The 15,972-nt window shown below is 44.1% G+C and overlaps 1 protein-coding gene across 15 annotated transcripts in view; it reads left to right on the forward strand.

The window, feature by feature from the left end:
• The window catches only part of CACNA1A (calcium voltage-gated channel subunit alpha1 A), a 286,823-nt gene that overhangs the window by 109,932 nt on the left and 160,919 nt on the right, over positions 1 to 15,972 (forward strand). For 14 of the 15 annotated variants that reach the window (XM_047700733.1, XM_047700723.1, XM_047700811.1 and 11 more), the window contains exons 4-5: positions 510 to 615; positions 2,927 to 3,066. In XM_047700733.1, the coding sequence (XP_047556689.1) occupies positions 510 to 615; positions 2,927 to 3,066 (246 nt within the window). The remainder of the gene's footprint in view (positions 1 to 509; positions 616 to 2,926; positions 3,067 to 15,972) is intronic. The other variant, XM_047700834.1, reaches the window with a different exon arrangement.

Genomic DNA, 15,972 nt, shown 5'->3' on the forward strand with positions numbered 1-15,972 from the left:
TGTGTGGTTGTCTCACACACTCACTTCTTCCCCATGAGGGCAGAGATTTTTGTTTCTTTTACTGTAAGCTGTGTCCCCAGTGCCCTGAACGGGTCCCGGCACCCAGTATGTGCTGAATTAATATTTGCTCTGTGGATATTGGAGGTGAGATGGAGAATAACATCTACATTTTCCTTAAAAAGTCATCTGCTGGGTCTTTAGAGCAATGATGCTACTTCACAGGACACTCTCGTTGTGGATGCATGTCATTATACACTTGTCCAGACTACTCAGTGTTCAATACTAAGAGTGAGCCGTGATGTAAGCGGTGGACTTTGGGTGATAATGTTGTGTTGGTGTACGTTTATTGATTATAACAATGCACCATTTGGTTGGGGGGGATGTTGATAATGGGGGGGGGAGTTTTGCATGAGTGGGGGCAGAGGGAGAATGGGGAATCTCTCTACCTTCTGCTGAGTTTTGCTATGAGCCTAAACAAGCTGGAAAGATTTTCCTTAATTCCTCCATACTCCCTTTGAATATATGATTTTAGCCACCATCATAGCAAACTGCATTGTCCTTGCTCTGGAACAACACCTACCCGACGATGACAAGACCCCAATGTCTGAACGACTGGTAAGTGATATCTTCCTTGAGGGGTCTCTCTTTTGCTTTAGAGGCAAGCTGCCATGGCTGGGGGGTGGGGACAGAGGCAGAGTGGACTCTCAGTCTTGGAGCCAAGAGCTGGATCATGGATCATGAGCCCCCCACCTGGGAAGCCTAAATTTCATGAATACCAATAATCTGGAGAGAGAGATACCTTCATGACTCATCCCTCCAGACCTGGCAAACCCAATGCCGACCAGGATGACAGTGTTTGACAAGTGTTTATGTGGTCCATAAAAACATCATATTAGAAACAAAATTCTTGTGAAAGATGTTGCATATACATGGAAATGGAGAGAATAATACAATGAACCCCTCCATGAACCCCTCAGCTAGATTCAGCTGTTTTTAAGACTTTGCCCTGTTTGCTTTGCTTGTCCCCTTGCATTTTACTGGTTTGTCTTTCCTGAGCAAAATCGTTGAAGGCAAATCCCAAACAACTTGTCAGTTCTTTGCCATGTAATTATTTAACTCTGCATCACTAAAAATATGGGCATTTTCTTCCATTACCACAGTGACATTTTTACACCCAACACGACTTGCAGTGGTTTCTTGGAACCATGTCACACCCAGTCAGGAATCAGATTTTCGTGTTTGTCTCAGAAATAGCATTTTTCAGTCAGTTTGGTCAAACCAGGATCCAAGCAGGGTCTAGATTTTGTTATGTTGCTTAAACCTTTTATTTATTTATTTTTTAAGATTCTATTTGTTTATTTTTGAGAGAGAGAGAGAGAGTACACAAGCACAAGCAGGGTGAGGGGTAGAGGGAGAAGCAGACTCCCTACTGAACAGGGAGCCTGACGTGGGCCTTGATCCAGGGACCCTGGGATCATGATCTGAGCCGAAGACAGATGCCCAATGAACTGAGCCACCCAGGCATTCCTGCATAAGCCCTTTAAACTAAAGTAACTGTTTTTACTCCTGCCCTTGAATTATGGCAGAAACCAGTCCCGTAGCCCTAAGGCATGTCCCGCATTCTGATGTCAGCCTGGTTCCTTGCATCTGGTGTCATTTGACTTGTCCTTCTATCTTCTGTGTCTCCTGTCATGGATGTCAGCTCTGGGGGACGTTCACAGTCCTCATTCAAAGTTACTCATTTGGTGAAACTCAGCAGAGCTATAAACTAGCACTAAGATTTTTCTCAATCCCCCTACCCATCCCTAAACCCCTTGGTTCCTCTCCTGGCATTCTGACAGTGCAGAGAAGGAGACTTCTTTTCCTTTCTGTTACCTTTTCAGATCCAGCTGTAATAGCTCAAGGGTAGGTAGAGGCGGGGTGTAAGAATCCACTCATTCCTAATCTACAAAATATAGATGGTTCTCAAGACACCTAAATGTTAATAGGTATGAATTATAATATGTATTCTAAAACATAACACTAACCTATTAAACTTATGATTTCAAGACTTTTTTTTTTTGGTTTTTGTTTAAGGTGAAACTAAGAGAGTCAGCTGGAAAAATAGACAGCAAATAGTAGTATCATGACAAGCTGATAGGAAAAGAATCATGAAGGCAGAAAGGATTGAAGCTTGAGAAACTTCGTAACAGATTGGAAAACATCCATGTAGGGGCTCTGATGGAGTGGAGCTTACAGCTTAATTTAAAATATTATAGACTACCAGCTGGAAGCCAGAAACTCACAAGAGGTTCAGTGAGGGTCTGGGGACCAGGACACTGGCCATTTGCCAGCAAATGCGGAAGTATCACTCCAGTATTTTAGCAACCTGAAGAGCTGTGCTGGTGCCTACCAGCTGAGACCCTTCACAAGTGTCAGATCAGGGGTGAGGTTGGTATACAGGGTCTAACCTCAAAGGTCTTGAGTGATCTGACAGACATACTGAACCAGTGCTTTCCAGTAGAATTTTCTGCAGTGATGGGAATGCTCTCCATCTGCACTGTCTGATATAATAGTCACTGGAATGTGGCTTCTGTGTCTGAGGAACTGAATTCTTATTTTATTTCACTTGAATTAACTTACAGTTAAATAGCCACATATGACCAGTGGCTGCTATACTAGACATCATGGATCCAAACAAACAATTCTGTTTGACCAAGTGATATGTGAGATTGGCCAAAAGGAAAGGAGGAGGGTGCTTTCTCCATGCTTCTGCCTCTCTTGCAAAAGCAAGAGAACTCTGGGAAGGATGCATTGGGGGGTGATGGGTGCTGGAGGGTAGGAGAGGTGAGAAAAAATGGGTAGAGATGTCCGGGTGGGCAAGGTCCCCAATTATGCCACCCTCTGCCCAGCCAAAGATCTTGACCTTACCTTCTCTCCCTTCCAGGATGATACAGAACCATACTTCATTGGAATTTTTTGTTTCGAGGCTGGCATTAAAATCATCGCCCTGGGGTTTGCCTTCCATAAAGGCTCTTACTTAAGGAATGGTTGGAACGTGATGGACTTTGTGGTGGTGCTAACAGGGTAAGTGTCAGATGCTGTGCTTCTTAGAATTATCTCGAACTGTAAAGACTTTGGAAACATCATGGTTGGTGTGTACAGGCTGGGCTCGGGAAGGCTGAGTCCCCGTGTTCTTCACCATGCCTCTGCATCTCGCACCCATCACCATGCCTCTGCATCTCGCACCCATCACCATGCCTCTGCATCTCGCACCCATCTCCATACCCTGGCTGCATGTTGCAGCAGATGCTTTTGGTTACAATTAGAATAACGGCTTATTAGTGTTGACTGCTTCCAGAGAGCTTTCTGTGCATTCTCTCATTTAATCCTCACAGCAACCCAATGAATTAGGAAATATTAATATTCCTGTGGGACCACAGAGAGATCTGAAGCACAGATATGAATTTGCCTAAGATCACCCTGCTAGTGGAATTGGAATTCAAACCTAATATTATGTGATTCCAGAAATCAAGTTTTTAACTGTTGTGCATGTGTGGTCCTTTTGCCTCACTTGGGGATGCCTTTATTCCAAGTTGGTCTTGATTTCTAGCTGGTAAATGTTTGTTGAGGACTTCTGAGTATAGTGGTTTGTGGAAGGGCTATGGAGAAAACCAAGCTAGATGAGGTACAGTGACCATTTTAGAAGAGTTTTTGGATCTGTATATAGCATGCCACAGTTGAAAGGTGAGTGTGTATACGCTTTCCACGAAGGACCCTCTGTATAAGGTAACACTAGCTGTTATGACAACAATAGAAGAAACTGGGTAATGTTTTACACACAACAGAAATTTATTTCTCACTTACTGAAAGTCCAAAACAGTTGTTCCTTATTGGCAGGGCTCTCTCCTTCAAGCAGTGATTGAGGGAACCCAGGCCCTTGCCACATTGTGGCTCCTCTTTGTTGACTCACAGCTTCCAAGAGCTCTGTGCTTGTCTACACCAAACCACAGAAGAGAAATGAGCACCCAAAGTGATACTAGGAAGGTTTTATGGGCCTGGCACATGCCTCTTCCTTTCCTGTTCTTTTGGCTAGAATTTATTCACATGACACACATCACTGCAGGGGAAGCTGAGAAACATTTGACTGTGCTTAAAAGAAAGGAAGGTAGATTTGCTGAGTAGCGAGTCAGGCTCTTTCAGGGACCCCAAAGTTCTGTAACAGATATCAGCATAGACATTACCATTTTGTGCTCATTTCTGGCTCCTCTTCCCACCCACTCTTCTCCTCCAAGATAAGACTGGCTTGTCTTCCAAGACCCCTATTCATTGCTCATAGTTCCCCTCTGTGGGTGTCATAGCTGTCTTCTGTGGTGTCACAGTTCTCCTCTGTGGGGTCACAGCTGTCCTCTGTGGGATTACAGCTGTTCTCTGTGAGGTCACAGTTCTCCTTGGGGGTCATAGCTGTCCTCCTTGGAGTTCTAGCTCCCCTCTATGGGGTCACAGGTCTATTCTGTGGGTCATAGCTCCCTTGTGTGGGGTCACAGCTCTCCTCTGTGGGGTCACAACTGTCCTCTTTGGGGTTGTAATTCTCTTCGAGGATCAAATTTCTCCTCTAGGCTCTGTTCCAGAGCCTATCTCTCCTGGCAGATGTCATGGGTCTTAGCACCCATGCTGTGGTGGCTGGTCTCCTGCAATTCAGGTTTTGAGCACATTTGTTGTTTCAGAGCAATGTTGCTTTTCCCAAAAAGAGCTTTGTCATATTGGGCTGTTTTGGTAGAGGCATTCAGATTTGAGTAGTCTGTTGTGGGTACCCTGGGCTAGCTCTAGTGGGCTTGAGTGCTCCCTGAGGGTCCTCCGTTTGTTGTTCCCATAGTCCTGTAGCTTGGGATCTTGGCAGGTTCCAAGGACATTTTGTGGTATTGGTCATCTTTTGCTTACATTAGTAGGAAACTTGTCTGTGAAACATCCTAATAGCTAACTTTGTTATTGTTGTTGTTAAAAGTATGTAACAAAGGGGTGTCTGGGTGCCTCGGGCCATTAAGCATCTCACTCTGGATTTTGGCTTGGGTCCTAATCTCAGGGTTATGGGATCAGGCTCTGCACTCAGTGTGGAGTTGGCTTGAGATGCACTCTTTCTCCCTCTCCCTTTGCCCCACCCCACCACAGTCATGCTCCCCTCCCTTGCGTGAAGCATTGAGTGTTATATGCAAACAATGAATCATGGAACACTACATCAAAAACTAATGATGTACTGTATGGTGACTAACATAATATAATAAAAAATTAAAATAAATCTTTTTTTAAAAAGTGCAAAACAAAGTATTCAGACATTCAAAAATAGAGACTAATATAACAAATATTCATGTATACAAATACCCATTCAGTGAATATTTTCACTGAATATTCACACTTATTATGTGCCAGGCTCTGGGACACAGCAGCGAACAAAACAGATAAAAGTCCCTCCTTTTGTGCAACACATAGTCAAGTGGTGAAGAAAAACTAAATGAATGAATGAGTGAATGAATAAATATCTAGTGTGTTAGGTGGCGGTGAGGGCTACAGAGAAACAATTGACAGAGAAGGGACATGTTATGAGCAGGAGGGCTGGAAAACAGAGAAGACTTTATTGGGAAGGCAGTATTTGAATGAAAACCTGAAGGAGGTGAGTGAATGAGCCTTCAGGATAGCTAAAGGAGGAAAGTGCCAGGCAGAGGGAATAGCACATTCAAAGGTCCTGAGGCTGGACTGTGTCTGATATGTTTGATGAACAGTGAGGAAGCCAGAGTGGCTGGAACAGAGTGAGGGAGAGAGTGGAAGACGTGAGGACAGGAAGGTGATGGAACAACAGCCTACTATCAGAATGAAAACTTTCTTTTTCTTTTTCTTTTCTTTAAAGATTTGTTTATTTACTTGGGGGGATGGGGAGAAAGAGAGAGCTTGTGGCGGGGGGATGGAGGAGCAGAGGGAGAGAGAAACTCAAGCAGACTACACGCTGAGTGTGGAGGCTGACACAGGGCTCTATCCGACAATCCTGAGATCATGACCTGAGCCAAAACCAAGAGTTGGACGCTCAATCAACTGAGCCATCCAGGTGCCCCCAAATGAAATCTTTCTCTTACAGTGTAAGTCCCCTGTGTTCTCTTCCCTGTCCTTGTTCCTTTCTCTTCCTGGTGCAGAAACACTTCCTGAGTTTTGTGTTTATCATTTCCAGTTATGTATTTGCCCTTTTATATATGTGTAAATAAGGGTATAGGAAATATGTAGTACCTGCTTTACATTTTGACAACACAAATATATGAGAAATATAAATAGTGCATTCTTACACAGTTTTAGGTTTCTCTGTAAACATTTCCTTCTACAGCCTTCCTTCTGCACTCACCACGAGATTAATGTGATTGACAAGACTAGGTCTCATTCATCCATTTTCCCTGCTGCATCGTATTCTGCAGTATGAGTATTCTACCATGTATTTATCTATTGGGGTTGTTTCCAGCTTTGGGCTATTTTGAACCAAGCTGTCCCCTCACTCTTGCCAGTGGATTTCTCTAGGGCAATCTACCTGGGATTGGAACTGCTGAGTTGTGTACTCTGTGCATCCTTGGCTTCATGAGGCATTGCCAAATAGCTCTGCAAAGTGGTTGTGCCAATTTATACTCCCTGGGGGCTGACTTTTGCTGGCAGGGGCTGGCTTGACCTTGCTGGCAGGAAGAAGCCTTAAAATCCTTGTGTTTTTTGTTGTTGTTGTTGTTTTTTAATAACATGGTTCTTGGAATATCCAGAGAAGCTCGTATGCCATTCAGCATGTCATAAGTCTCAATAAATGGTCATAAAGTTGAAAGGCGGCTGTGTGATAAGTTAGTTAGCCACTTGGGTGTTTGCATTTGCTCTTTGGTTACAACAACATGATCTTTTTTCCTAGTTTTTTGACATCTGATGAGGCCCTAAAGGAGAAATTCTTCATCGGAGACAGGTCCTAAGGATGAGAGCATTAGAATTAATGGGATTCATGGATCCTCTGAAATTGCATGCAAAAATTATGTGTGTATGTATATTTTTCTGGTCTGTAGTTTTCATTAGATTCTCAGGGGGTCCTGCTCCTAATACCACAAGGAGCCGCCATTCTGTTCCTTTCTTACCCCTTTTCCTTTCCCTCTTCATTTTTCCTGCCTTCCTTTCTCCTGGTTGCCTCCCTGTTGCTTCTCCCATAATTGGCCACCCTTCTTTATTGTCTAGTCGTTCTGTATCCTTCAAATCAAGCACATAACTCAAATTTCATTACTTCAAATTCCAGTGGGCTGTTTGGTCTCCCATTGGGCTGCAAGCAAGGAACAGAGAGTAGGGACTGCAAGCCCTGCAAACTCAGCTTTCTGTGCAATGGCACTGCCAAACAAAGGCGGTACACTCTTAGTTCTGCATTCCAGGGGGAGGGGATGTGAGTGTATTAATCTGACCTGAGACAACATGGCCTTAATGAGCACTTTTTGATTAACTCATTGTCTTCTCACATTTCTAAGCAAACTGCAGCATTAAAACACCATTCATTTTTTCATGGATTAATAGGGTTCTTGCCTTCTTCTTTTGTAAAATTTGGCAGGAAATATCATACCGATGGAGTCTGGTTTGCTCTGTGTAGTTCAAGGCCTCAGAGAAATCCTAACTTTGCAATTTTATCAAACCCCTTTGAAGTGGGCTTCTATTGTATTTGAAGGTCTGATCGTTAAATTGAAATTGTGTAAGAGGAGGATTTCAGAAGCTTGGCTGTATTTCTGAGATGACAGAGCTTTGACTGTAGTGCTCAAATATATATATGAACATCTGGGAGGTCAAATAATGCAATTGTGCGTGTTAACAAAGGAGATTGTGGACATGACCAGAGTAGGGATGAAGACAGTTGTTTCTGTGCTCACAGGCTTAGCCCTGTACCTGGCATAGTTGCTCAGTAAAATAAATGGCTGCAAAGCAGTAACACTTCTGAGATACAGAGTGTTCAGGAAGATGCACTAAGCTGTTTATGGAGATGGGGATCATTGCATCGATATAGCTAAATAGCCTGGGAGTCTATGACAGATACTCTGACATCAGGTAAGGCATGGGACAGATGAACTCTCGGTCCTTGCCAACTCTGACATTTCATGACTCTGTAAAAATGATTCCATTTTGGAAGGTCCTACCAACTACCCCAGGCTTCGGACAGTTTTGTTGAGGATCAGAACTGTTGAAAATACCCAACTACTTGGGGACCATCAGAAAAGGACGGCTTTGCTTTCATAGCATCACTGAATTTTAGGAATCAGTGGACTCTGGGAGGTCCAAACCCTTTATTTCACTCACAAGGGAGTTAAGACACAGAGAGGCTAAGTTATTTGCCCAAAGCCAAGTTACACTGAGATGGTGGCAAATCAGGAAACTTCCGAATCAGAATCTGTGTTCATGTCAAGGAGCCTAGAACCCCAGTTTGGGGGCAGTGAAAGTGGTATAATATGATGCCCCCCGAGTTTCTGCCATCAGAGCCTTGCATTTTCCTTCCTTCTGTCCAAGTATCCAGCCATGGCCCCTTTCCAGAGAGATAGAAAGGGAGTCTCAGATAATAATCCCAGTTCCCCCTTACACAGCTGAAGAAACTGGGGTCCAGCAGGGTCAGAATGACTTGACCAGAGTCCCACACCTCACGCTGTCTTCCCTTTGATCAATTTAACAACACATATCACCACTCTTCACTCTCTCCTCCTTCCTTCACCTCCATGTTGCTGTTCTGAGTTGCCTGAAAATAAAAACAGCATTCTAAACACAACAACAACAACAAAACCCAATTGGTGCTCTAACTCAGGAGACCAACTAACAGCTCCTGTAAATACCAGCTGCATTTTATTTTAACTTCTGTCTGCATTAATTCTACTCCCCCCTCCCCGCCCCACCGTGGATCAGTCATCCTGGGTATCATAAGAATTCCCTACCATGGCACAAATGCTTCTTATCATTCAAAGAGTTTTATCATTGAGAGAGCATTGATCTTTTTATTGTTCAAAGTGTTTGGTTGTCATGATATTTGCTGAACTGTGTTCCACCAGGAGCAGTCTCACTTCCTAACAGCAGGAGGTAGCTTCTCCATCTTGTAATATGGTGATGGTGATAATAATGTTGTTGGCTGCCATGCTTGTTATTCCCATCATTTATTAATCATTTATTAAGCATTTACTATGTGCCAGCACTATATTAACAATTTTGTGTGTATTATCACATTTCAGTTCCACAAGCCTTTTGTAGAGATGAATCTGAGGCTCAGAGAGCCTCAGGGATCCTCCAGCTAATAAAGGGTGGATTAGGATCTCAACCACTCTAATGGGACCATGACCTAAACCTAGGATAACCTGAGGCCCAAGTTAAATTCAAAGAGCTGTATTCACCCCAGTATCCCTAAGAACATAATACCTGTTACTAGTAGCAGTGACAACATTGACAAATTAGAACTTAGAAGGCACTTTGTATGTTCAGGTGATCTTTACAGTCCTCTGAATTAAGTACCACTATTACCCCCACTTGACAGTTGAAGAAACCAAGGTTCAAAGAGACTAAACACCTTGCCCAATGTCATCTACCTCATAAGTGGTAGATCTAGGATTTGAACTCAGTAGATCTGGAGCTAGAATCCATGTTCTTGAGTCCTACATCATTTCTTTAAAATGAAGTTTTTCAGAAAAGTCAGGAGGATCTTTATTTTTCTTCCCCATCTTGGACTCTATGATAGCAGGGAGAAAAAATGGGCAGAAGAGATGTCCACACATGGAAGACTGGCCCAGACTAATGGTTAAGACTTGGGCTTCAGAGTTGGAAGGATCTCTGCCAGTGACGAACTCGAGAACATGCATGTATCCCTCCAAACCTCGGTTTTCTCACCTGGAAAAAGGGATAGCGTCTGCCTCTTCGGGCTGTGGTAGGGATTAGAAAAGGCAACATTGTAGCCAACACCGTGAACTGAGTCCCTGGACCGTTCCCCCCTGGACCGTTCCGAGTTCTTCATAAATGGGATTTGGTGAATTGAAGGGAAAGAAATTAGAACATACTCCTTTGGAGGTGTGTGGTAGATCCTGCAAATGTCCCACTCCATATTCGTCCCGCTCACCTCTGAGTTTACCTGTGCTGGGCAGTTCCCATGCAAGCTAACCTCCTCGTACCTCTAGTACCAAAGGAGGTACCTCCTTGTACCTTGTAACCTCTAGTACCTCCTTGTACCTCTCATTTTTATGCATCTGTGCTGGAGGGTCTTCTCCAGACTTGCAGGAGTTTGTTCAGCCACATGACAGACATTTAACACCCCCAGGAGCAGCCCTTAACCAGTGAGAAAGGGAGTCCATGTGTAAATAGGCCTGGCTTCCCTGTTCCTCGGTGAGACTTGGAGGTGTGTTCTACCTCTCAAAGGGCCTTCCACAGGATTGAATACTAGTTGCTCACAATGATACCCATTCATCAGCGCTCCCTTTACCGACTTCATGCTTTCTAGTTTATCCCTTTTAATTCCATGGATCATCTCCCAAAAGTCCTTGTCTTGGAGCCATAATAGCTTGAAGCCGGGTAGAGATTTCAGCACCCCGGACAGCACACAGCACACTAAGACGTCCTCCTTTCTCCCTCCGCCCCTGATTGGAGTGGGGAGGGACTGAGTGAGGACCAGATGGCCAGATGACATTGCTCCATACTGCGCTTCTTGGCCAGTTTCCTTGTGTGGCTGGAGAAGACCTTGCCATCCATCTCTCAGCAGGTTTAGGGGCTGATCGAGGTCTTGTCCTCTTGAATTGCTATGACAAACACCAGCCTGCCTCCAGAGAGACATCTGGCCACTGCCTCTACAGTTTGCAGGGCTAAATGACTCCTTTCTTCGCACCAGGGCAGGGAGGCGGCTGCCTGCCGGGCAGAGGAAATCTCAGCGGAACGGGAAGCAAGTGGGTGCCTGGGGCTGAGAAAGAGGCTGCCAAGTGAGAGACACTGTGCTTTGCTTTATGCAGGAGGAGCTACAGGCATTGGAGATGCTCTGTTGTTACAGAGGTTATAGAAAGTGGACAGTTAGGACAGTTAGGACCTGGGCCTAACCCAGAGATGACAAGTTCTCGCCTTCAATGGGGTCATGTAATAGAATGGTAAAACTGAGGCTTGGGGGCAGGGTATAGGAAAATCAAAGCCCCATTTTTCTTGATTTCTCTGGCTATGATGAGCCCTTTGGTGTTGTCTGCCAATCTAAAAGGTTTAAGTACCTTCAGTACCGATGTTCCCCAAATTTAAGTCTTCTGCCCAGAGCTCTCTTGCAGTCTCCACATGGGGAGGAGTCCACAGACATCTCACAGTCAAGATGTCCAAAACTGAACTCCTGGACATCCTTCTCATATCTCTCTTCCTGTCTTTTTACATCATTGGATGGCAGCTCCATCCTTCCAGGGGCTCTGGCTAAAAATCTTGACACCTTCTCCCTTGTGGTCAATCCTTTTGCAAATTCTGTAGGTTCTGTCTTCTTCTACCTCCCCTGCCACTACCTGAGCTGAGCCATCATCATCTCTCAGCCTTGATGGAGCAGGCTGTACCTAGGTCTCTTTGCTTCTGCCCTCCTTCCCCACAGCCTGTTATCAGCACAAGCAGCCAGAAGGATCCTTTTAACACATAAATTAGATCAAATCACTCTTCTGCTCACATCTTTCTCATGGTTCCTATCTCACTCAGTGTAAAAGCCAAAGTCCTCACCACAGCCCACAAGGACCTGCATGATCTACCCCATCACCTCCCACCCTCATCAGTAGCCATCCTTGATCACTTGGCACCAGCAGCTCTGGGCTCCTCACTGCTCCTTGAACACTTCAGACATGTTTCCACCTCAGGGCCCTTGCACTTGCAGTGTCCTACACCTGGTATGCTCTTCTCAATCCATTTCCTCATCTTTAAGAATTTACACCAATGTCCCCTGGCTCCTTATCTACAATTCCAACACTTTTGACACTTCCTGTCCCCTTTCTTCTATTTAGATTTTTTTCTGTGTTCTTGCCACTTTCTGACAAACTATATATTTTACTTCATTTTCTGCCAGTCTCCTCCACTAGGTAAGTTCCCTGCAGACAGGGATTTGGTTTCTTCTGCCCATGCCTAGAATAGTGCCTGGCACACAGGAGGTGCTCAATAGATGTTGTTGACAGAACAACTGAATTGATGGTACCTATAACCTGCCAACATGGAGGGAAGTCTCAGTGTCCAATAAACTGAGGCACAGAAGCCCCTTCCCAAGTGCCCCTGCATTTCACCTGGTCTAGATCAGATGGTGCAGTTTTGGAGGGCAGTTGGGAGTGTCAACTTAACTATCATATGTACTGTGGCTATGATAAGTCTGCCCATTTGCTGAGATCCTGCCCTAGGAATTATGGCATGTCTTATGCGTTGAGCTCTCGATGGACTAAAACTCCTCTAGAATCAGCTTTGTTAGCTACCTTGCAATAACAAAGTGGCACAAGAATGAACAGGATTGTGTGGAAGGGAGTGTGGTCTGAGCAGGGTCTGAGCATTCTCAGGCCTACTGTATAAAGTTGTGCAGGTTGCACACTGAACCAGACAGCTGGAGTGTATTTTCTAAGTGTTTAACTCGCCTACATGTAAACTTCTTTCGGAGACATCACAGGCAAAAAAGTATCAAATACTTCATGCCCAGGAGTCCCTTCCACCGTAAGAAGCTTTGATTTTAGGAGACACTTTTTTTTTGTGGTGCTGAAGAGACATGGTTGGCGTCGAAGGTTATGGGTTGTTTTGTTTTCACTGTTCACAGGCATATTTGGAGACCACCCACAGAATTTTAGGAGATGAAACTCTGGCAGTAGAAGCAGGCAGGAAGGAAACCGAAAACTCTTAAGTCCTGCTCTGGGCACTAAAATGTGGCTGGGGCTCCTTTCCTTTGCTTTACATTAGTATTCCAGGGATGTGAAGTTGAATCATTATAAGATTGAGTGGACAGGAGGAATCAGACTGAGAGGTCTTTGTAAATTAGACTGATGAGTTTTGATTCATAGGAAATAGCCCTGGATGTTTTCAAAGCAGAAACTGCAAAGTGTGTAGCAGAACTGCATTCTATGCAAATCTGACTTATACAAAATCATTGTTATGTAATTGGCATACATAGAAAAAGAAAAAAGATGAATAAATAATTAAATCATGAGGTCATTTCTACCTGCCATTGCATTTAGTGAGTTTTTTTCCAAGGAATGAGTATGATTCATGATCTTCCTAGAACCTAGTACCTCAGCTAGGAATGTTTTCTCTTCAAGTAAAAGAAGAGACATCTAGAAGAGGCTTTAGCATGAAGGAGATGTTTTTGTTACCTGATTTAGAAATCCACAAATCTGTGGGCCGGGATTAATTGAATGGCTCAGTGATGTCTTCCTACCCGCCTCAGTGAGTTGAATTTTTACCTCATGATTTGTTGCCCCAAGGTGGCAAAATGGCTGCCACATCTCCTCCTCTCACGTCTCATTCAAAAGCAGGAAAGTAATGACAAGGAGAGAAAACTCTCACTGGAGGCTTTTCATTTTTATCTAGGAGAAACAAATCTTGCCCAGAAGTTCCCCAGAAGGTTTCCCTCCACATCTGATCGGCTATACCCGGGGCACATGAGCATTTCCAGCTTCAGGGCAGACCAGAAACATGCATGTCTGGCATATTTGCCATTTTCTGGAAGGCTAGTTCTGCTTGTAAGAAAGATCGGGGAAAGGGAAATGGCTGTTGGGACATTTAGCGATATCTGTCACATAAAGCATACTCTTCGCATTCTTTTATATCACATATTACTGTCCACATTATACATGCTTATTACTGCCCAGGCTTAAATATGCAAAACCATACATATTGTACTTTATGGATGATTTAAAGTTTTGTCAAAGGTGTTTTTTGAGTCTGCAATTTTTTCTTTGTGCACTTACTTCAGAATCAGAACTTAACTCTCCCACGTAAGACAGAACATCACTTTGTGGATATGAATTCACATTCCTGGCTCTCATGCTCAGAAGATGTGTGACTTCTGGCAAATGATTTACTCTTCATCTTTATTTTACTCATCTGTTAGATGAGACTCATATTAATACTTACCTCATTGGGTTGAGGTGAAGATCAGATGGATAATTTTTAGCAATAAAATGTAGTCAAGAGAAGGGAGAGGGGAAGGAGGATTCCAGTGCTGGAGCTCGTCCTAGAATAGAGGTGATCCCATGTCTGGGATGATTTTGGATGATAATGGAAATAGGAAGGGAAGGATGGATTTAAGGACACTTTCCCAGAAAAAAACATTCCAGAGCATGATAACCAACTGACTGTTGACTGGTATAATGGTAGTGCCATTGCAGGAGCACAGGGTGCTTCTAGGGAGAACTTATTTCAGTCATACTGAAGTTCCTGTAAGACATCAAAGTAGAAAAGTCATTTGGACAGATGTAGGTAACAGTTAAAGCCTGCCTGGCCCGCCTGGTCTTGAGAGTCATCCACAAAGAGGTTGGTTAAGCCTGGAAAGTGCCTGAGTTCTACAGGTGCGGTGGTATAAGGGACAGGAACAGGGAGTCAGGGGAGTGCCGGCACTGAGGGACCAGGGAGAGGAAGAGGATCAGGGAAGGAAACAGAAGGTTCAGGGGACAGGTAATTAGGAAGAGGCAAGCCACAGTCAGCCACATCAGTTGCAGCTAAAGAGAGGATAAAGTTTACATTAGGAGGAAAAGAGTGACTCTAAAGAGTTGTCCTAGGGGGAATGGGGACACATGACATCTTGGTGGCAAAGGTCTGATTGAAAAGCGAAGGAAGGAGGAAAGGCTTTGGTAGTTTCTACCATCTGCACCAGGGTTTGAGGATTGAGTGAACTCATTGGGGAACTAGCTTGATTTCCTGAGTCTTTTTCCTCTCCTTTGCAAAAGTTTTTTGTTTTTGTTGTTGCTGCTGTTGTTGTTTTATTAGAAGAGTGAAATGCTGGGCATGTTTAGAAAGATGAAGAAAATGGGTATCACATATTGTTACGTATCTCTTGCCAAATAAAATTCTAGTTACATCATACTGGAACATCCGGACAGATCTTCATGAAATGGGGAGGGTACATTTGGGGTGGTTTTACTTGGTGATATATAGGAAATTTGCTTGAGAGGCTCTGTCCTGTAGAACTAGGATATGATGCACCAGGGCAGCAGAAATTGAGGTTCAACCTGGTGTGACTTCTCATCACATACTGATATGTCTGGTGAATTTTGGTTTCGGAGGTGAGTCCTACATCAAAAAGGACTTGGGTAGTAGAGGGCTCAAGCTGCAACCTTGCTTTGCCAGTCAGCTCCTCCTCGTGCGGGCAACTCTAGAAGAGAGGGCAGCCAGTACGTACACACACATGGTTAGGACTGTGGGCTCAGGAGTTTGAACAGATTCAATACACAGCTCCGTTCCCAAGTCGTGTGACCTTGGGTGTGTGGCTCTGCCACACTGAGATCTTAGCTCACTCACCTGGAAAACAGGGTATCATGCCCTATCTTGTAGAGTTATTTGAAAGGTTTAATGAGCTTGTGTCTGACACGTGGTAGGGTGGGTTTATGGATGGTATTTACAGAGGGATGGTTTGAAGAGAAAGGAAGAAGGGGTTTGGTGCTTCTGTGGGCCTCAGCTTCCTCATCTGTGAAATGGGAAGAAGAGTTGTACCTACCGCAAAAGGTAGGATTCCACGAGATAATACATGTAAAACACTTAAAAACTGGCACAGAATAAGTGCTCAGTGCTGTTAGCTATTCTAACACTAATAACTGTAATTATAATGATGATAATAATTATGAGTGCTTCTCCAGGCCCAGTTCCACAGACCGGTTAGTCTGCTGTGAAGAACATTGGCTCCTGATAATTTGGCATGCAACATCTAACCCCCTCTTCCAATCTGGGGAGAATACCCCTTTGTGCGTAGTACTCCTGGATCACACTTGCTCACAAACCAAAGGTTTCAGGAAGGGGGAG

Source organism: Lutra lutra, chromosome 1 (genome assembly GCF_902655055.1).
Source record: "Lutra lutra chromosome 1, mLutLut1.2, whole genome shotgun sequence".
NCBI lineage: Eukaryota > Metazoa > Chordata > Mammalia > Carnivora > Mustelidae > Lutra > Lutra lutra.